The 17,292-nt window shown below is 39.7% G+C and overlaps 1 protein-coding gene across 5 annotated transcripts in view; it reads left to right on the top strand.

Moving 5' to 3' along the window:
• ralyl (RALY RNA binding protein like) overlaps positions 1–17,292 on the top strand; it is a 95,448-nt gene that overhangs the window by 33,148 nt on the left and 45,008 nt on the right. For all 5 annotated transcript variants that reach the window (XM_032503874.1, XM_032503873.1, XM_032503871.1 and 2 more), the window contains one exon: positions 10,925–11,198. In XM_032503874.1, coding sequence (XP_032359765.1) covers positions 10,943–11,198 — 256 coding nt within the window. In that variant the 5' untranslated portion in view covers positions 10,925–10,942. The remainder of the gene's footprint in view (positions 1–10,924; positions 11,199–17,292) is intronic.

The following is a 17,292-nucleotide window of genomic DNA, read 5'->3' as shown; positions in this document are numbered from 1 at the left end:
GATTTGACTGATTGGTTCTCTGGCAGTTGTAATTACCAAACGTCTTCAGCCAGGGGCTTTTGTATTTCACACAGGCAAGCCACAGACTTTGTCTCAATTAGCTTTGGGTTTTATCTTCTCTCCCTTTCTCTACACCTCACACCTCAGTTGCGCTGACAAGGATGTTTGTACCGGCTATACACAGCGGCACTATCGGTTCAATCCTTGGCATGACTTTGAAGATTAGTCACCGAACCATGAAGAAGCTTTTGAAGTGTTATGGGATTATTTGAAGTTAGTTTTCTTGTCAGTCAATGCGTTACACAAAGTTTCTGCTACCTTTGAACATTTAGCCAGGCAATAACAAACATAACATGATGGAGATTTGTATCATCAAAGTCAATCTGAGGGATGTTTCAAACCAATGTCTCCGGCATACGTATCCTACAGGTCCCTTTGCGCAGAACTGTCAATGCTGTTTTCTGTGATTAACATCTTCTTCTTTGGGGGTTACAGTAACAGGAAAGGAAACTATGTGGATTCTTCACTGTTTTATTTTAAAACATGTTTACATATTGCAGTCTTTATCAAGTGGTTTGAGAAACTCTAATTATGTAAAATGACGTACTTATGGCACTGAATACTGATAGCTCTGAGATGTTTATTCCTGTCTTGTGGGCAGCGATGAATGACTAGAATAAAGTTTTCCTCCATTTTGCACTTGGCAGGCAAAGTGGTTATGAATAAAAATGAAAGTGACATTGGAAACAGCAAAGCAGGAAAACCTGCCCATCGAAGCCTGATAGCCATATAAAACAGAGCTTTGGCCAACTTCTCTTGGCCAGCTATGCATGTGTAGGCTGACTTTCCCTGGCTGCTTACCTCAATATGAAATTAACGAATTTCCGGTGACTTGATTGATTGTGTTGCCAGAGGTGTGAACGTGTGGTCGGGGCAGATGCACTTCACAGCCGACGTGGTCCTACACCAGCAGCGGAAATGTGTACACAAACCCGGGGAGGGTGATGGGCAAGCCTCTTCTCATCAAAAAGCTTCAGCGGCATGCAAGGGAAGCTGCTGCTAGGCGACACATACTGTAGGTCATGGCAAGGCTACAGATGGCCGACCAGCCCCTCTGTGTAACCACCAGACAGGAGCAATGTCAAAAATATCGTCTCTATAACGTCTTTGAAATTGACTCAAAACACAATATGCATAGTCCACAATATGAGCAAAATGCAAAAACCTTGAAAAAATGTGCTTTTTTTGATTACACCATGCAGATAATATTCCTGCTCTTCTGCATAATGACTCCGTAAACGAAACCTGTGAATTTTAAGGTCATTTAAATTCCACTGAGCTGTTGCCAAGCCTTTGAAGCCCAAAAAATTGCCTGTCATCCTCTTACAATACAGGCTATTGAGCACAGCGAGGCTCACAGGGGCACCCATAAATAAGAAATATCCTCTGCTGTTAATTGTGTGAGCTGAGAACAAGATTAAATGCAATGTCTCCTTCTCTGACAAAACACACTGCTGTTTGTTCCATGTTTCAGATACAGAAGCCCGGGCTGCAGTTTGTGTTTTCAGTACAGTCAAACACTTTTTAAAGTGTATATTAATACTCCTAATGAAGAGTTGGAACTTTGTCTTACCTCTCCTGCAGAGTAGATGTTAATAAATGCTAATGTGCCCCCATTAAAAATTTGTATCCATCTGCAGCTGCAACTTGGAGCGCTAATGATGACACATCCAGATTTAATGAGGAGAGCAGAACGGTCAACGGCCAAATACATTAGACCCACCAAATCAAAGCATGTCTCCACAATATTTTAGCAGGTTTAAACACTTTGGTTTCAGTTATGTCATTTTACATTTTTCATCAGTTTGTCCGTATACATTTTTAATGTAGTTAACTGATCATTACTGGGTATGATGTAATTGCACCAGACAGGATATTCATTTGCAGAATGGCCATAGTAACAAGAGGCAAGTGACAACAATCAGAACAGCGGGGCACCACATGTCTAATTATTTTGTCCAGTTAACATTCAGTGAACCATGCTTCTACAGTATGTCAAATAAGGACCATATGATCTGTTGTGCTTGCTATCATTTCAATATTATTTGATTTACAGCAGCTATGATCACTATTTTTACAAATGGAAGAGGTATCCCATAGTGATGAACCCACAGAGAATCATTACCCGACTCCATCCAATTAACTGTTTTAAGATGAATCCCATTTCTCCATCTTACCCCTACCCCTTACCCCTATCCCTTGGCCCTTGAAACCAAGGTGTAAGGGGTAGGGGTGAAAACATACCCCTATGAAATGGGACACCACTTGGTTACATCACCATATAGTATTGATCACAAACTTCCAAGATGCCGTCTCTGTCTGTCATATGCATTTATATATTAATATATTTTATGTTCACTTTGCTGAGGCAGATGTTATCTGTGTAGTACTTAGGTCTGTTTGCAATACATATGTGTACACACATACACATGGTGTGTTGTATATCTGTTTCAGTTATCACCGTTTTGATGTTCAGAAAAACATTTTGGTTGCAAGTATATATGTACAGGACTGCATAGACCACAAAACAAGGCTGTCGTAACTTTTAAATAAATTATTTAAGCCCAAAATACTTACATTTGTGGGTCTCTCTGGTCGATGCGGCAGCCATTGTTGCTTGCTGTACAATAGCCCTCGTTTACTCGCGTCCTCACTTGCTTTCAAGGGGTATACAGCCCTCGGTCTTAGCCCTAGCCCTCGTTTGAAGAGAGAAATGGGACAGCACTAGGTCCCGCATGAACGTGCAAAAATGAGGGGAAGGGGTAAGGGGTAGGGGTAAGATAGAGAAATGAGATTCAGCCTTAGTTCTGACCTGCAACTTTACTATTTTGGTTTTGGCAGCAGACAGACAAAATAAGTTTTGTATAGTTAATTCTTTATATATGTCAGTGTTGTTTCAACCCAGGTATTTTTGACTTCCCTCTTTTTGCTCTTAAAAACAATCCCATCCACACAAGCACTGTTTCAAAATATAATATAACCCTAAAATAATGTTGGCCAAGCAGTAGCCTGAAGAAAAGCTATTACCGGAAGGCAACCTGGCTGCAATGGCACATTGATCGCTCCCTAGTGCATTGGGATGACTCTGTTCCTCAATACAGTGGAAGAGTCACTGTACAATTATATGTAAACAAAATCCTGTTAGTTTGTTAGAACCAGAACTCTTTTGGCCACGTCAACTAGTGCGTGAAATATTGCCTAATTTGTGACGCCTCACAAATGAGATGACGGCACACACTCTTGACTTTACAAGCCAAAAACTTTACTCAAGTCTACATGACAACGCTGAAAACAGAGTTTCTGAACATCTTCACCCTGTGTACATGTGAACTGAGCCTAAGATCATTTTGTCATAACAACACGCAAACTTATGTATCTTTGCAGTTATTGCAGTCATTGTTTAAGTTACTCTTATTGTTACAATATTACTGCACATATGACATGGGGTGATACAGGAGATGAACATAATATTGTATCAGTCTGCAGCCCCTCAAGAAAGAGTTAACTGTAGCATATGCCTTGAGTGAATTCAATTGGCATGAAAGTAAATGCAGTTTGCAACTTAAAAAGTGCAGAGCTTTACTTACACTTTATTCCCAGAGGAGTGTACTTCAGTTTGCTTTGCGCTGCTACTCTTCCTTTTCCATTTTATGATCCTTCATTTACATTCCACCACGTCTGAAAGATAATAATTCGCATTCAGAACATCTAACGAGTGCATAAATGATGATTCATTCCTATAGTAACCAACAGAATATGCTTTAGCCACCTGACCTGTTGTTATGTTTCATTTTGTCCTAAGAAAAACATATGCCTGATGTGCTCAAAAACATTCTGATTGTGTTTGGTAGCTCAGAAACAGATATTGACTATTGGTCTGATTGCCTATTTTGAGAAAGATGGGGATATTTTACTGCACTGTGCATAGAAATATTTTAAGCATCCCATTGAGCTAAGTTTTATAGTGGAGAGGAAGCTTTTTAAAACAACCATACAGAGTGGGTTTTATGTCATAAAACACCTGCTACCCTTACCGATCAAAGTGGATCAGGAGCGGACAGAGATTGATCTATTTTGCGCTTAACAGATCACTGTGTTTGACCAGATTTTAACTCTGTGCATCTGTATACTGCAATGGAAAGAAATGAAATCTTGTCATTGCAGTTGAAGTGTTCCCCTGTCCATCACAAACAGCCAACTCCCCTTGGCCAATAACACATTCCACTCGTACGTATGTCACCCTCTGTGCCTCGGCACACAGAAGTTTCTCCTACCTCATTTTAACCATTTTCCCCTGCGCAGGTGAATGAGGGCCAACTGAGAAATGGCTCCATTTGCATCTTAGCTAATTGTATCATTGCTCCAGGCTTTTTTTTAATAGTTAATTTATTTTCTGAGAGCAGAGTTTGAAAGAAAGAAAAAAAGGTCGGAACTGCAAAGCACATACCCACTATTGGTAGTGAAATCAGCTTTGCTGCAGCTAAGAGAAAGCTGAGAAAGGCTTTGATGAAATGTTTGAAGTATATATATATTACATGGTCCAGAGACCATAAAGATACGGTAAACCACACAAGTAAAAAGTACTCTTAATAAGTATGTAAAAAAAAAAAGAAGAGATAAGATGAAATGTTATTGTCCATTCACACGGAAATGTGTCTTGATTCACATTCTAACAATCTACAGAATAACAAACATTTTTCTAAAAAAAAGATCTCTAAGGTCACCCTCCAGCAATCACAAAAGACATGACATGATAAAAACATCTGATACACTGTCCTGTGTCATGAACATTCTTTATACCCCCTACATCTAACCATGTATTAATTGATACGATCACATTCACGGGGGGGGAGTATGCTCACAGTCTGTGATTTAAATAGGGGCACAGCCCAAGGGTCGGGGAGTTTAGTGCAGATATTTAAGGAGTTTTCTACATAGTGACCCACCACCTTGGAGCAGATCCGCAGTATCCTAGCTTTCAGTTGGACTGAGAGGCCACTGAACCCGAGTGAGCCTCCTTTTTCTTCCCTGGATCCAAATGCCCTGAGCTTCCTTAAGAAACAAATCTTCTGTTGCACAGGAAGTCCACATAGTAGGTCCAGTTTTTGAATTAAGTATGTTATTGAGCTGTAACTTATAGCCCAAGATCAGTCTTATTCCCACTGTCATCAACGCCAATAGATCAGTAAAGTTAAATAAACTTACTGTTTACTTTTATTGTCAAACAGGACGTGAACCCTGGTCTCTTTGGTGAAAGTCCCATCCACCTTACTTCCTGCTCTTCTCTTGTCATAATAACTGCAACCACTATAGGACAAGGCCACTAAAAACGTAAAAATGGATCGTAATTTTGCTACATGAACAAGCGACTTATGGGGAGCGGTTTTCACGAAGGACAGTCTCATTCAGCCACTGTGGAGATTTCAGCGTGTAAAGAAAAAAAGAGAGAAACTATCTTTTACCGCAAATTGAATGCCGTAGGTTTCAAGGAGTATAATATCAGTAAACCACATCGGATTTTAGGAACATAGATTGTTGAGAACATAAAACTCCTTTGAAAGTTCTTGTTGATGTATCATATTCAGAGGACGCCAAGGTTAGGACCCAGGTAACATAGACGCTCCCGTTTCCAACCACCTGGCTATATCAGTGTTCACTGCCTTTTAGCTCTGTTTTGGTCTCGAATATGTCAGCAAGCTAGTCACTAAGGCTTGCTGCTGGATAAGGAGTATTCAGTGTGTTTATCTGAGCTTTTATGCTGAAAGGCCTGCCTGCTGCAGAAGAGGACGTTCACTGTATTTGGCAGAGGTGCATGAATGGGTTAATATAGTACAAAAGGTAACAATACAGAAAATACATACATTTAAACAATAAAGACAATCAATTCAAGGAATGAAACCAGAGAAAATGCATATGAAGTCTTCTCGCTGTTATTTATTTTTTTAAACTGATTGTGGAAGAAGATTATGAAAGAACTTTCAGACTATCACAGCTTGGGTTCTATGGTTGAGTTTAATTTGCAAAAGCACACAACCCTTCCCGTCCCTTTAAAAAACTCCACTAAGTCAAGAGATTGTTTCTAAAATAAATATATTATAATAATAATAATAATAATAATAATAATAATAAATCGCTCAGTTATGATAGTCATAAATAGGGATGTTAAGTAGATGTCCCACTCACTGTAATTCATGCTTTTACAGCGCTTCGAGTACCCTTGGCCGGCAAAATTAAAGTTGTTTTGCTTTCTTTTATTGACCCTCTTTGCAATAGTTGACTACTTACGAGTTGAATTCAAACCAACACTGTGTAACTTAACTCATAAAGCCAATGGGCAGCAAGTGATTAAAAATATGGGAACAATTAGGTTTTTATCTCTCTATTGTGACGACTTAACACATTTTTGAAGGGACAGGTTAATCTGTGGATGTGGCATTTAAGACCATTGTCCTGTTTATTTTCCATTTGATTTATTTTCTCCTCAAATGAAACAAAATGTTGGGCTTGTAGTTTGTCTTAGAAGTAGAATAGCTTCGCCTTATGACCACGCTTCACAAAAGTGCATAAATGTACGCCTGGATACATCACAGATATCTTCTGCAGTCTACAATACAAACAGTGGCATTGATTTACAAAATGGAGTGAATATATTTTCCGGTTTTGCCGTTTCTTTCACCAGCAAACACATTTTAAGACAAGATATACATGGAAGGAATCCATGAAGCAATTATTCCACCTCTGCAGTACATGGCAGCAACACCATTGGAAAAGGTGTATCATGGTAACTTTGTCTGTTCTGTCTCACTGAGCAGCTTCTTCAGCCTTTTCTCAGCCCATCAAGCCTTGGCAACAATCAGAGTAGAGTGGCTGAGGCATGGCGGAGAGAAATGTACAGTGGTGGGGGTGGTTGGAAATTACAAAAGGAATCAATTCAGTGAGTTCCCTCCTTCCATGAAAAAATGTCTATAAATCAGACAGGTGGCCAGACCCGAACAACAACCTTTTAAAAACCTGTCTACCAAGGCACAATGCATTACAGAGCAGGGTACAACTCAGTAATATGGCAACTATTCTACTAAATCTTTTCTTTTTTTTCCCACTCAACCACTTTCCAAACCACCAGTGCTGTCAACCACACAAACTTGGTGCTTTTTCTGCTGACCTATTTCTTTATCATTGGCATGAGATCTAGGATACTTTTTTATGATGTATTAGAGGCAAAGGCATGCCAGAATTTTCTGTAATGCCACAAGAGCAAAGTGTTTCATTCTAAAAGGAGAAATCCACCTTTTGAAAAATGTGACACCTATTCTGACACGACCACACTAGCATGAAAGTGAATGTGAAGACGTATCTGTCTTTTGCTCTTTTCCCACAAAAAGGCAGTACTGTAAGGCTGTAATCATTTTTAAAGAGTGGGCTTTTGAACACCAGGTCATACTTTTTTCCTTTTTAAAAAGCCATTTGTAGAATGCATTTCTGGGATAAAGCTCTTCTTTGTGTTTACTTTTTTTTTTTTACATAACAAATGTCAAGTAGGAACAATTCTTATGCCAATTATGCTCCCAGTGCCTATCACTTCCTGTGTTGTTTCTCCACATTTCTCCCCATGACGCTATCACCTCATGGGATGAGAAGCTTAATAGAGGTTGTAAATAAACTAAATGGCAAGGTCAGCAGGAAAACCACTGATGGAATAAATTAGTGTCCTGCTCTAAAGAAAACAACAGAGACAACATGAAATATAACAGTAAGGTGGCATGAAAGGGCTCCGTGACCGTTACCCGCTCCTGATTTATCTGACGAGAGAGGCAATCTAACACTCCTCCACTGATTTGTCATGTTCCCTGTGACCTGTCCACGGACATCCATATGGGATGGGTGTCAGACCGCAGGCTTAAACTACCGTTTGGTGGCTATTGTGGGGCTCATTTGAGCACATGTATGTGTGTGTGCTGGCGCCACATTCATTTCCAGTGTCTGCTGCTGATAAATGTCAAGGCCATTTGAGAGATGGCGAGCAGCATTTATTCACACACACCCACACGCAGAAACAAACACATGCCAGTGCAGCACCATGAACAGCAAGTAGTCACACAAGCACACCCGTAGTGGATTTTATAGTGAATGTGATTTAATGCTAAAAACGTGCTGCCAAGTGAAATAATATGTTTATCCATGAATAAGCAGCTGAATTTTTAGCATGATCTCAGTCTCAGGGGTAATGAATGTCTGAGAGAGAATCTCTCTCTCTGTAAATCACTTGGCTGCTCACACATTTACTGGATGACTGGTCAGTTTCCTCATCTACTGTAGGTACAGAGCAAGCAACCTTGTGATGGAATGTAAGCATCACCCAGTTTGTAAATTACATCATCTGGTCTATTTTCAACAGAATCTCCTGCCCTGCTATAATTAGCTAAATTAACCCATGTTAGTGTGGCACTTCACAATAAAACTACTTTGTGTAATTATGGAGATACTGAGGCCACACAGTGTCATGTCAGGGAGGCTGAGCTGAAAGGATCTACAGCCTCTTGCAATCAGAAAATTAAGTTGGATCAGGGAAAAAGAGTGCCTGTGACAAAGTGTGTGTGGGTGTGTATGTGTATGTATGTGTGTGTGTGTGTGTTTGTCCAACAACAACAATGTTACCTTGGTTACTAATCCTATTTACTGAGGATTGCATCCATTATTTAGGTTCTTCGTCTCAAAGCTGAGTAGTTGTTATCACTGTGTGTCAGGGACAGAGACTCAGACAAGACAAATATTGAATATTCAGTGTTTTCTTCACACCATTTCACAGTATTTAATGCACAAGGTGTAATCCATTTTGGAATATCAACTATAATCAAAACCGGGATCTCTACAAGTGTAAAAAGGAAATGATGTATTTGCATGAAAAAAATAAATATAAGGGGAAAAGCAAAGAGAAATTTGTTGGATATACCTACATAGTTATCTACTTTACGCCTACTGTGATAAAATATATACACAGAAATAGTGCATCCTTTCCTTGGGATAAATAATGTATCTGATCCTGCAGCCAATTATCTTGTACTAAAACATTTGGGTAATGAAAAGTTCATTTGCAGGGGAGGCCTACAAAAGCTGAGGGTAATGTGCATTGATAACTTGACAGCACAAAAAAGTCTGAATAAAACTGTAACATGAATTACAGCCTCCGCATTCTGTGAAACGACATACAAAGCATTAGGGATGCAACAATATGGGTATTGAGATAGCAAAGTTCTCCTACTGGCAGCTACTGCATGTGGTTTCTCACAAAGCAGAGGAAACTACTGTGACATACAGTAGTTTCAACATCCATTGTTGCTCCTTCTAATTCTCTCACTCAGCCATAGAGTGGTATTATTTCAACTATGCGAAAATGTGGCTTAGGTAAGCAGTTGACTGGCCGATGACCTTGTACATAAATGAGATAAGGTAAACCTTCATCAACAAAAGCCTTCATCAACAATAAAGTGTCTATTTAAAATATATTATAATATACTGTATATAATATATATTCAACAGCAAATTCAAGTACATGCATTGTGTTGTATAGAACCCTTAAGTGTTCAGTATTAAAGAAATATAAGACATTGTGAAATAAACAATCAAATGAATGTAAAAGAAATGTAACCTCTAAATACGTTAGTTTAATCTAATAAGTAACTTTAAAAATTGTTTTCTTTTTATCATTCTTATTCCCATTTTTACATATTTCACTTTAATTATAGGCTATTATTACTATTCCCAAATGCCTTTTTCAAGTCTGTTTTTATTTATTAATTACACTTTTACTAGTGACATTTTTTATTTCATGATGTCACTTTTCATTGAGAAAGGAGTTGCCAGTCACATGCTCTCAGTAGGCTCAGCAACTGCTGGCTAGCCAAGTAGCTAGCTCCTGTTGGCTAGCCTAGAGAGTCGCTACCTGCTTCGTATACAAAACCCAATCCGTTCAGGGGCCTATCCCCTGACCACTGAGCTATCCTGACCCTCACTATCAATGCCTAACCTCAAGGCTCAAAAATCTACATGCGTAGAAGGAATTTGGTTTTGGTATAGAACAGGCAGTCACAGACAGCACAGAGAAAAGACTGTCTTTGCTCTTTAGAGTTGTGGGATTTCCCTGAGTAAACATCTTTGAAATCACAACACTGCTCACAACACACTCTGAATTTACCAGTTAACCCAAGCTTACAAACCAGTTTAGCTTGTTAGCTAGCTCGGTAGGCAACATGTTAAGACTTGTAAAGTTAATAAAAAAGAGAAGTTTGTTGTTATTGTGTTTATTTACAGCAGCAACTAGTTGGCTCATTTAGAATTACTGCGACATTGTTGTTGCTCTAGCTAACAGGAGCTATCATGCTAAATGTGGTACATGGCAGTTGCTTTCTGTAGGCTACCTAACGTTGCTTGCCCATCTAACTAGCTTAAAGTGAGTTCAAAGTGAAAAGCCAATGTTAATGGAAGATGTTAAATGGTTCATTAAACATCTTAGCAGCAAATTCCATAACTGTGAAGAGCAAAACCAGTCTTCTCTGTGGTTTCTCTAGCCAACAGGAGTTAGCTACGTTAGTAAGCTACAGGGCGGCAGGTGGGCCTTCTGGGATGCTGACGGTATGTAAGCCTAATATGAAAGTAAGAATGATAAAATTACACAGTTTTTTTTTTCCTTGAATAGTTTAGTGGTTCATTTATGTATACATTTTTCTATATGATTATTTCATAATGTCTTATTTGTTGATTGAATATCTTCAATTTGGCGTTCCTTAGTGTTTAGCAGATTTAGCTGGAGTTAGCCTGCCCCAAACCTCTAAAGCTGTGTCCTCCCCTCCCCCTGTCTGTGTCCCAGGAGGGCAACTGGAGGAGAATGACTGGTAAACTCCAGACCAGCAACGTGACCAACAAGAATGACCCGCGCTCGCTAAACTCCAGAGTCTTTATCGGCAACCTCAACACAGCCATCGTCAAGAAGACCGACATAGAGGTCATCTTCGCCAAGTATGGAAAGATAGTGGGTTGCTCTGTGCACAAAGGTTACGCCTTCGTACAGTATTTAAACGAGAGGAACGCCCGAGCAGCTGTGGCGGGAGAAAACGCCCGTATCATCGCTGGCCAGCCTCTTGGTGAGTCTTTTTTGCGATCTCTTTTTCTCACTTTAGTGAGAACTTTTCTGTATTGCTTGCATTGCAGATTCCATCAGAAACTCATAAAGGGCAAGTAAGATACAGTCTAAACGTCACTTCTCAAAAAATATCCTATTGAAATACAGAATGTTTTGTTAAAGCTTGTTCTTTGCTAGATAGTCTCTCTCAGGAACACAAAATGCCTCAAGCATTTCTCAGACTTTTAATGTAGGCTAGAACTTCTTTAGGCTCCTAAATGCTAAAGTTTCTTGTTTGTTGTCACACTTTTTTTGGAGAAAATCCCTGCTGAATCTTTTAACTAATCCGCTAATGAATGTAAGCACAGTTTGATTTTAACATCTACCAGGCAGCAACTTTCGAAAAAGTATGTAAAAATTCCTGAGACACACTACTTACAGCAGTATATGTTAAGTGGCATTGGGATGCAAATACAGCATGCTGTGCAAGCATCGATTTTTCTACTGTGCATGCACTTTGTAATGGGTTGTTTTTTTGTGGATGTTGACTATGAAAGGTTTTTTATTCACATTTATTTTGCTCAACCAAAAAAAGTTTTGACTGTGAGGAGCATCGTCTTGAGCCTTATCTTGTTGAAACAGTTTTGTGAAGCCTCGGGATGCATTGCAAAGATTCAGCAGAGCTCATTCCTAGACACTACTGCTTTAAAACTTGATGTTAAAATCATCACGACTGGATAATACTGTATGCAGGCAACAGACCTTTGATTAAAGCATTTGAAACGTGTTTGGTGCTTTAATTAGGGAAACTGGGAGTGGAACAGTGGAGTGCAAATATCAGTTACACAGTTAAAAATATCAGCCTGAGATGATTAAGGTAGCAATACAAGATAAAAGTTAATTTCGGGACTGGAATGGATTATGTGAATGTGGATGTATATGGTTGATATTTGGCATTTAGGCTCTGACCTTGTCACTCTCCAAAGTGATACACCAATCTTACCTAGTTGAGATTGGGGAGTGATGATGATAACTTTGACCCAAAGGGAACATAGATTTGAAACCTACAAGGGGATCCCAAGGTGGTAATAGAGGTGGGGCAGAGCGCAAATTCTGTGGTTTTTCAACCGGGTAACGTGTTCCAGTACAAAGGTGCCAGCATATTACAAAATAAAACGTTTTATGAGTTGATCAAAGAGAGTAGTACAACAAGATGGGAGTTTAGTTAGGAACTGAAGTAGATTATTAATGGATGTACAATGAGCACTGGATACAGAGTTTGAGGCGGAGGCGGTTTAGCGCTCGGCTAACTAGAATTGGGAGTAAAAGATTTAATCTTGTGGCTCTTCTAGACTTTCCAAATGTTATCGTGCCGAATGAATGAAATTATGATAGTGAAGGAGTCATCATTTTGCATTTTGCATTAAAAAAAAAACATTCACGGATTTACAGACGTCTCTTTCACCATCTAAGTCTATTGGGAAAGTATTTTTTGGTCTTAATGGCATCACAACACGCACACAGAAGTTGTTATTCCACTCTTTGCCCACTACCACAATGTCAAATTGGCTTCAAAGCCCAGTGCACTTCCTGGGGGCCCGGGATTATTATGCTAAGTAGTTGATATTTGGCAATGCCTACACCGCAGGCACTGAGGCGTGACAATTATAAATCCCCCTCTACAGGTGGACACAAGGGTTCAGGTGCAGGTGAGGTGCAACAGACTTTAGTCGACAGAACTAGCCTGCGGGCTTTGCGTCATTATTAGGTGTAACTTAATTCATGGTGTTTGTTCGATATTAGGGAAGCAAGTGTGTTGGTTCAGTTGTGTTCTTGGTACAAAGATAGTGTCTTTGTGGACATTCCTGTTTGTCATCTCTTGTCCTGTAGATTGAGGATGATCTTTCTAAGAGCTCCTACACTCTGACACTCATTATGCTTAGGGCAGATTTTTTTTGTTCTAAAGAAGGAATGTTTTATATAAGGTTATGAACACAACTAAAAACAAAAGTCCTTCGATTGTTAATTCCTAACTTAATGAGTATCATTTAACTAAGTTACAGAGTAAAAACATGTATTTAAGGAAAGGTAAAGAAAGATAAGGAAATACCGAGCTCATATGAAGGTTGTTGTGTCTCCTCTGCATCAACCTTGCAGGTTACCGTTCTGCCTTTTCTTTTTGAACTGCATTTATCAACTTAAACACTAAACCAATAATCTGACTTGACTTGGCCCAGCCCCTTCTAAAATCCATCCAGCTGCTGAGAGACCTAAGTGGTTTCCTTATTTTCCTCTCCTATTTTAAAAATGATGGCTGTTCGTGAAGGCCTGTGTGTGTGGATATCTGACTGTGTATAAAGATGGAGAACATTTCTACACTTCCTCCCACTGTACAAAAGTGAAGCCAAAATCTCCCAGAAAAATGTATCTGACATTTGCTTTTTAGCTTGGTCCATGTGCTATTCGCTAACGTAAGCAGGATTTATGACCTATATTGTAATTGGGCAACCAGGAGGTGACCGAGATGTTTTGGCTTCACTTTAGGGGAGCTGTCAAGCCCTCCGTCTTTATAAACTGTCTATGGTTTTGATAGGTGTTTATTAGAGCTGTCAGTATTCCTCTGTAATACCATTCAAATTTCATGTTTCAAATTATGTTCCAAGGGGAATTATAAGGTGAAAGCAAGAAGGGCAAGATTTGCTAACAAAAAAACACATTAATAAAAAATACACATTGGAATAATGATTTCAGCATTTGATCAGCATTCATTTATTTTATTTTTTTACTATTCAAATTATATTAGTACAGTGCCTGTGAAAATGTGCCTGCTTGCAACAGGCCAATTGCTTGGCCTGTGGTATTGCTGCTTTTAGAATTCTTCAAAACCAATTAGGACACAAACGCGTACATACATACATACATACATACATACATACATTCAGGTATGTCTAGCTTTATTAGATATTTTGACTTGTTCCAAAAGCCCTAGAGTTTAATGTTACGTTTTCACACTTAACTAATCAGATGTTTACTCTAAAAACTGATTGTCTGATCTAATATTACCGGAAATATAGCATCAATGGTAAATGAAACATTGAATGCCTCTCACTCTATTGTTCTGATCCTAAAGACAAACAGACGTAATGATGAGCTCCTGATTAATGTTGGCTAATGTGTTTTTGCTCTTTAAATTTTTCATTAGTTTCATATTTGGCATTATGGATGTTGTAATCAGCCGCATAAGCAGAAAAACACATCCGTTATTAAAACCTAGTTGCAGGCAGAACCATCAGCAGTCAAAGCCAAAACCATCAGTGAACACTCACCATATCCCTAATAATGGTGTTAGTGATTTATTTGTTACTTGTCTACAAATCATTTGACTCTCTTCACGTATGATTGCTTGTTTTTGGTTGAGAAAACAGACATAATCAAAAATATTTTCATTACCCCATGGTTCAATTCAAAAACAAGGCAACCCTGCCCCCATTGTTATCACTCCATCTACAATTTATGTGGCGGGAGTATGACTGGGAGATCCTTAATTGACAATTAAAGACACCCTCCGTCTCATCCTCTCAAACTGATGCTCTTTATATTAACATGGCGGAGGAATGAATCAGCCACATAATGATTTGGAGTTGAGTTGGAGTCCGCAAAAGATTTGTTTTCCTGTTGGAAAACGTTTCATTAAATTTTGCTGTGTTGCTGCACTCAGACACGTTGGTGTTTTAACCACAATCGGCTGCTGAGATCATCCACAGTCCCCATAAAAAGAAGCAGAACATGTTGTTGTGGAGGGAAAGGTACATTTGAAAAGCATGGTTTTCTGCTGGCAGTGGTCGCTGGAAAAGAAGGACAGTGGAATAATCACATCATACTGCATCTGCCCAGATCCACCTCAGCTGCTCCCATGTACTGGTGAGGACTAGTCTGTGCACTCAATGATACGCAAGGGTCAAAGGTCATAGCCTGCCGCCAACGCAGAAGATAAGACTGTTACTCTGTGTGTGTGCGTATGGATGAAATATAGCTGATGACCGGATGCAAAAATTCTATAATAGCACAGCTGGCAACCCTTTCTTCCCCCCCGCCGCTCAGTGAAAAAAAAGTGGATGCTCCATTACCCTAAATGTGAATAGGAATTCAAGAGTTCTAGGACTGTGAGCACAGCAATCATTGCTGAATAGCAGTGCATGCAGTGCTATTCTGAATGCCGTAAGTTCAGTGTCTCTTAGCAGTTCAGAGGTACATGCATAAAGACATTTCTCTAAAAGCACTCCAGATGAACACAGACGTTGAATATTGAGCCTTGCAGGGCAGACGTGTTGAATGTTTCTTCTGTTGTCTCTCTTTCTCTCTACATGGGGCTGAAAACCCGCCGGTATCCTAGTTAATATCATAAAGTATACAAATCTGCATGGTATAATGTTTTGGCAGTAGATATACAAGAAATGAGTCCACTAGGGATGGAGGATGTTATCAATACTACTTCGTTTGATTCAACAACCAAAAAAATAGAAAAAAACAAGCATACATACTTTCTTTTAACTTTGTTGCCATGTTTTCTCTCTCCATGGTGCTGAAACATTAAAACACAGGCTGTGTTCCAGTTAATTCTATAGGGTATCCTTATATGCATAGTCTTGGGCGTGCGTCTGTGTACAGGAAATAAAAACACTTTAGTGGAAATGATACCAAGCATGTAAACATTAATCAAACAATTTTGGATCACTACCAATTTCATGTCTGCACAATGTTTACACCTAGGGATTTAAACCCAGATCTCCCACACCAAAGGCACGTGTCATATCCATTGCGCTTTAGTACTTTTAATACTCTTTTTGGAGATGTTTGTGGAGATTTGTTGCCATTAATTTGCTCAGTATTAGTTTTACACTGCAAACCCACATGTTAGGTGTTAGGGAGACCTCTGTTCAGGAGGGTGGAGTTCAGAATGAAAACACTTACAACCTGTGTCATAACCATCTGAGGTCAGCTGCTTAGTTGTGGCATAAAGTCATGTTAAGTAGAAATACAGTAGCTCTGCCTCTCATTTATTGTTGATGTTGTTGTGGGGTCCCTTCCCTCTGGTTAAAAGCTGACTGGGGGAATTCCTCTTAACACAGTGAGATGATGATTGCTGGCATCCATGAACCTTAAATGCATCTGAGCAGTTTTCCTTCTTCTCGCTCTTCAGTGGACTCAGTGGGCTGCCATAGAGTCAAAGAGTGACAGAGTGTTTTTGCCCTCAGTTGTCCCAGCATGACCATTTTACTGCTGAGTCTACAAAGTTACATGTATGCAAGTACAGCTGACAGTAACCCGAATGCTATCTGAACACTGCTGTATGCTGTATCTACAGAGGTGGTTGTTTCAACTATGTCCTGATGTGGCACTGTGTGTGCAATGTGCTTGTGTGTGTCTGCCTGTAGGCAGCAGATGCGTGTGATTGGCAGGTGGTGATTGAAGCGCTGATGTAAAAGGATAATGAAAGAATAGCATCCCACATTTTCCTAAGAGAGGCCATGTATGGAGATATAGGCTGCTGTGCAACATGTAAGTGTGGGGGGTGGGGTGGGGGAAGGTTAATAGCAGAGACAGGGAGAACTAAGAACCTCTCTGGAGAGGCCTTCTTGTAGCAAGCACACCTAATAATCTTCCCTCCGTTGACTCCTGTTTTGAGTAGCCTGCCCCCCCCCCTCAAAAGAGATCTGCATTCCCTTCCACCTGGAAGTTTCATGGTGAAGGTCCATCCTTACAATATTAATGACCACAGTGAAGGATAATGTGTGATGGATCACCAATCATACTGCCTCCAAATGGCATTGGCAAGAGTTAGGCACATAAATAATAAAGTGATTTAGATGCAAAATCCATCCTAAGCGGATTACAAAGGCAGTGGCACTGCAATCAATCGTCATTTTGGGCCAACATGATGCATAGCAAGGAGCACAGGACACAGAAACTGAAGCATACTGGGAAGAAGGAGAAGACTGAGCAGGGACATGTAGAAGGAGAGTGTGCAGGGAGGATTGCTTTCAGTGTGAAGTGTGGAGTGTCTTGTTGTTCAAAACTGGCCAAAGACAGTTGCTGCAATGACATTTTGGAATATT

Source organism: Etheostoma spectabile, chromosome 22 (genome assembly GCF_008692095.1).
Source record: "Etheostoma spectabile isolate EspeVRDwgs_2016 chromosome 22, UIUC_Espe_1.0, whole genome shotgun sequence".
Lineage (NCBI taxonomy): Eukaryota > Metazoa > Chordata > Actinopteri > Perciformes > Percidae > Etheostoma > Etheostoma spectabile.
Note: the sequence above shows the minus strand (reverse complement) of the source record. Positions and strands in the feature narration are given on the sequence as shown.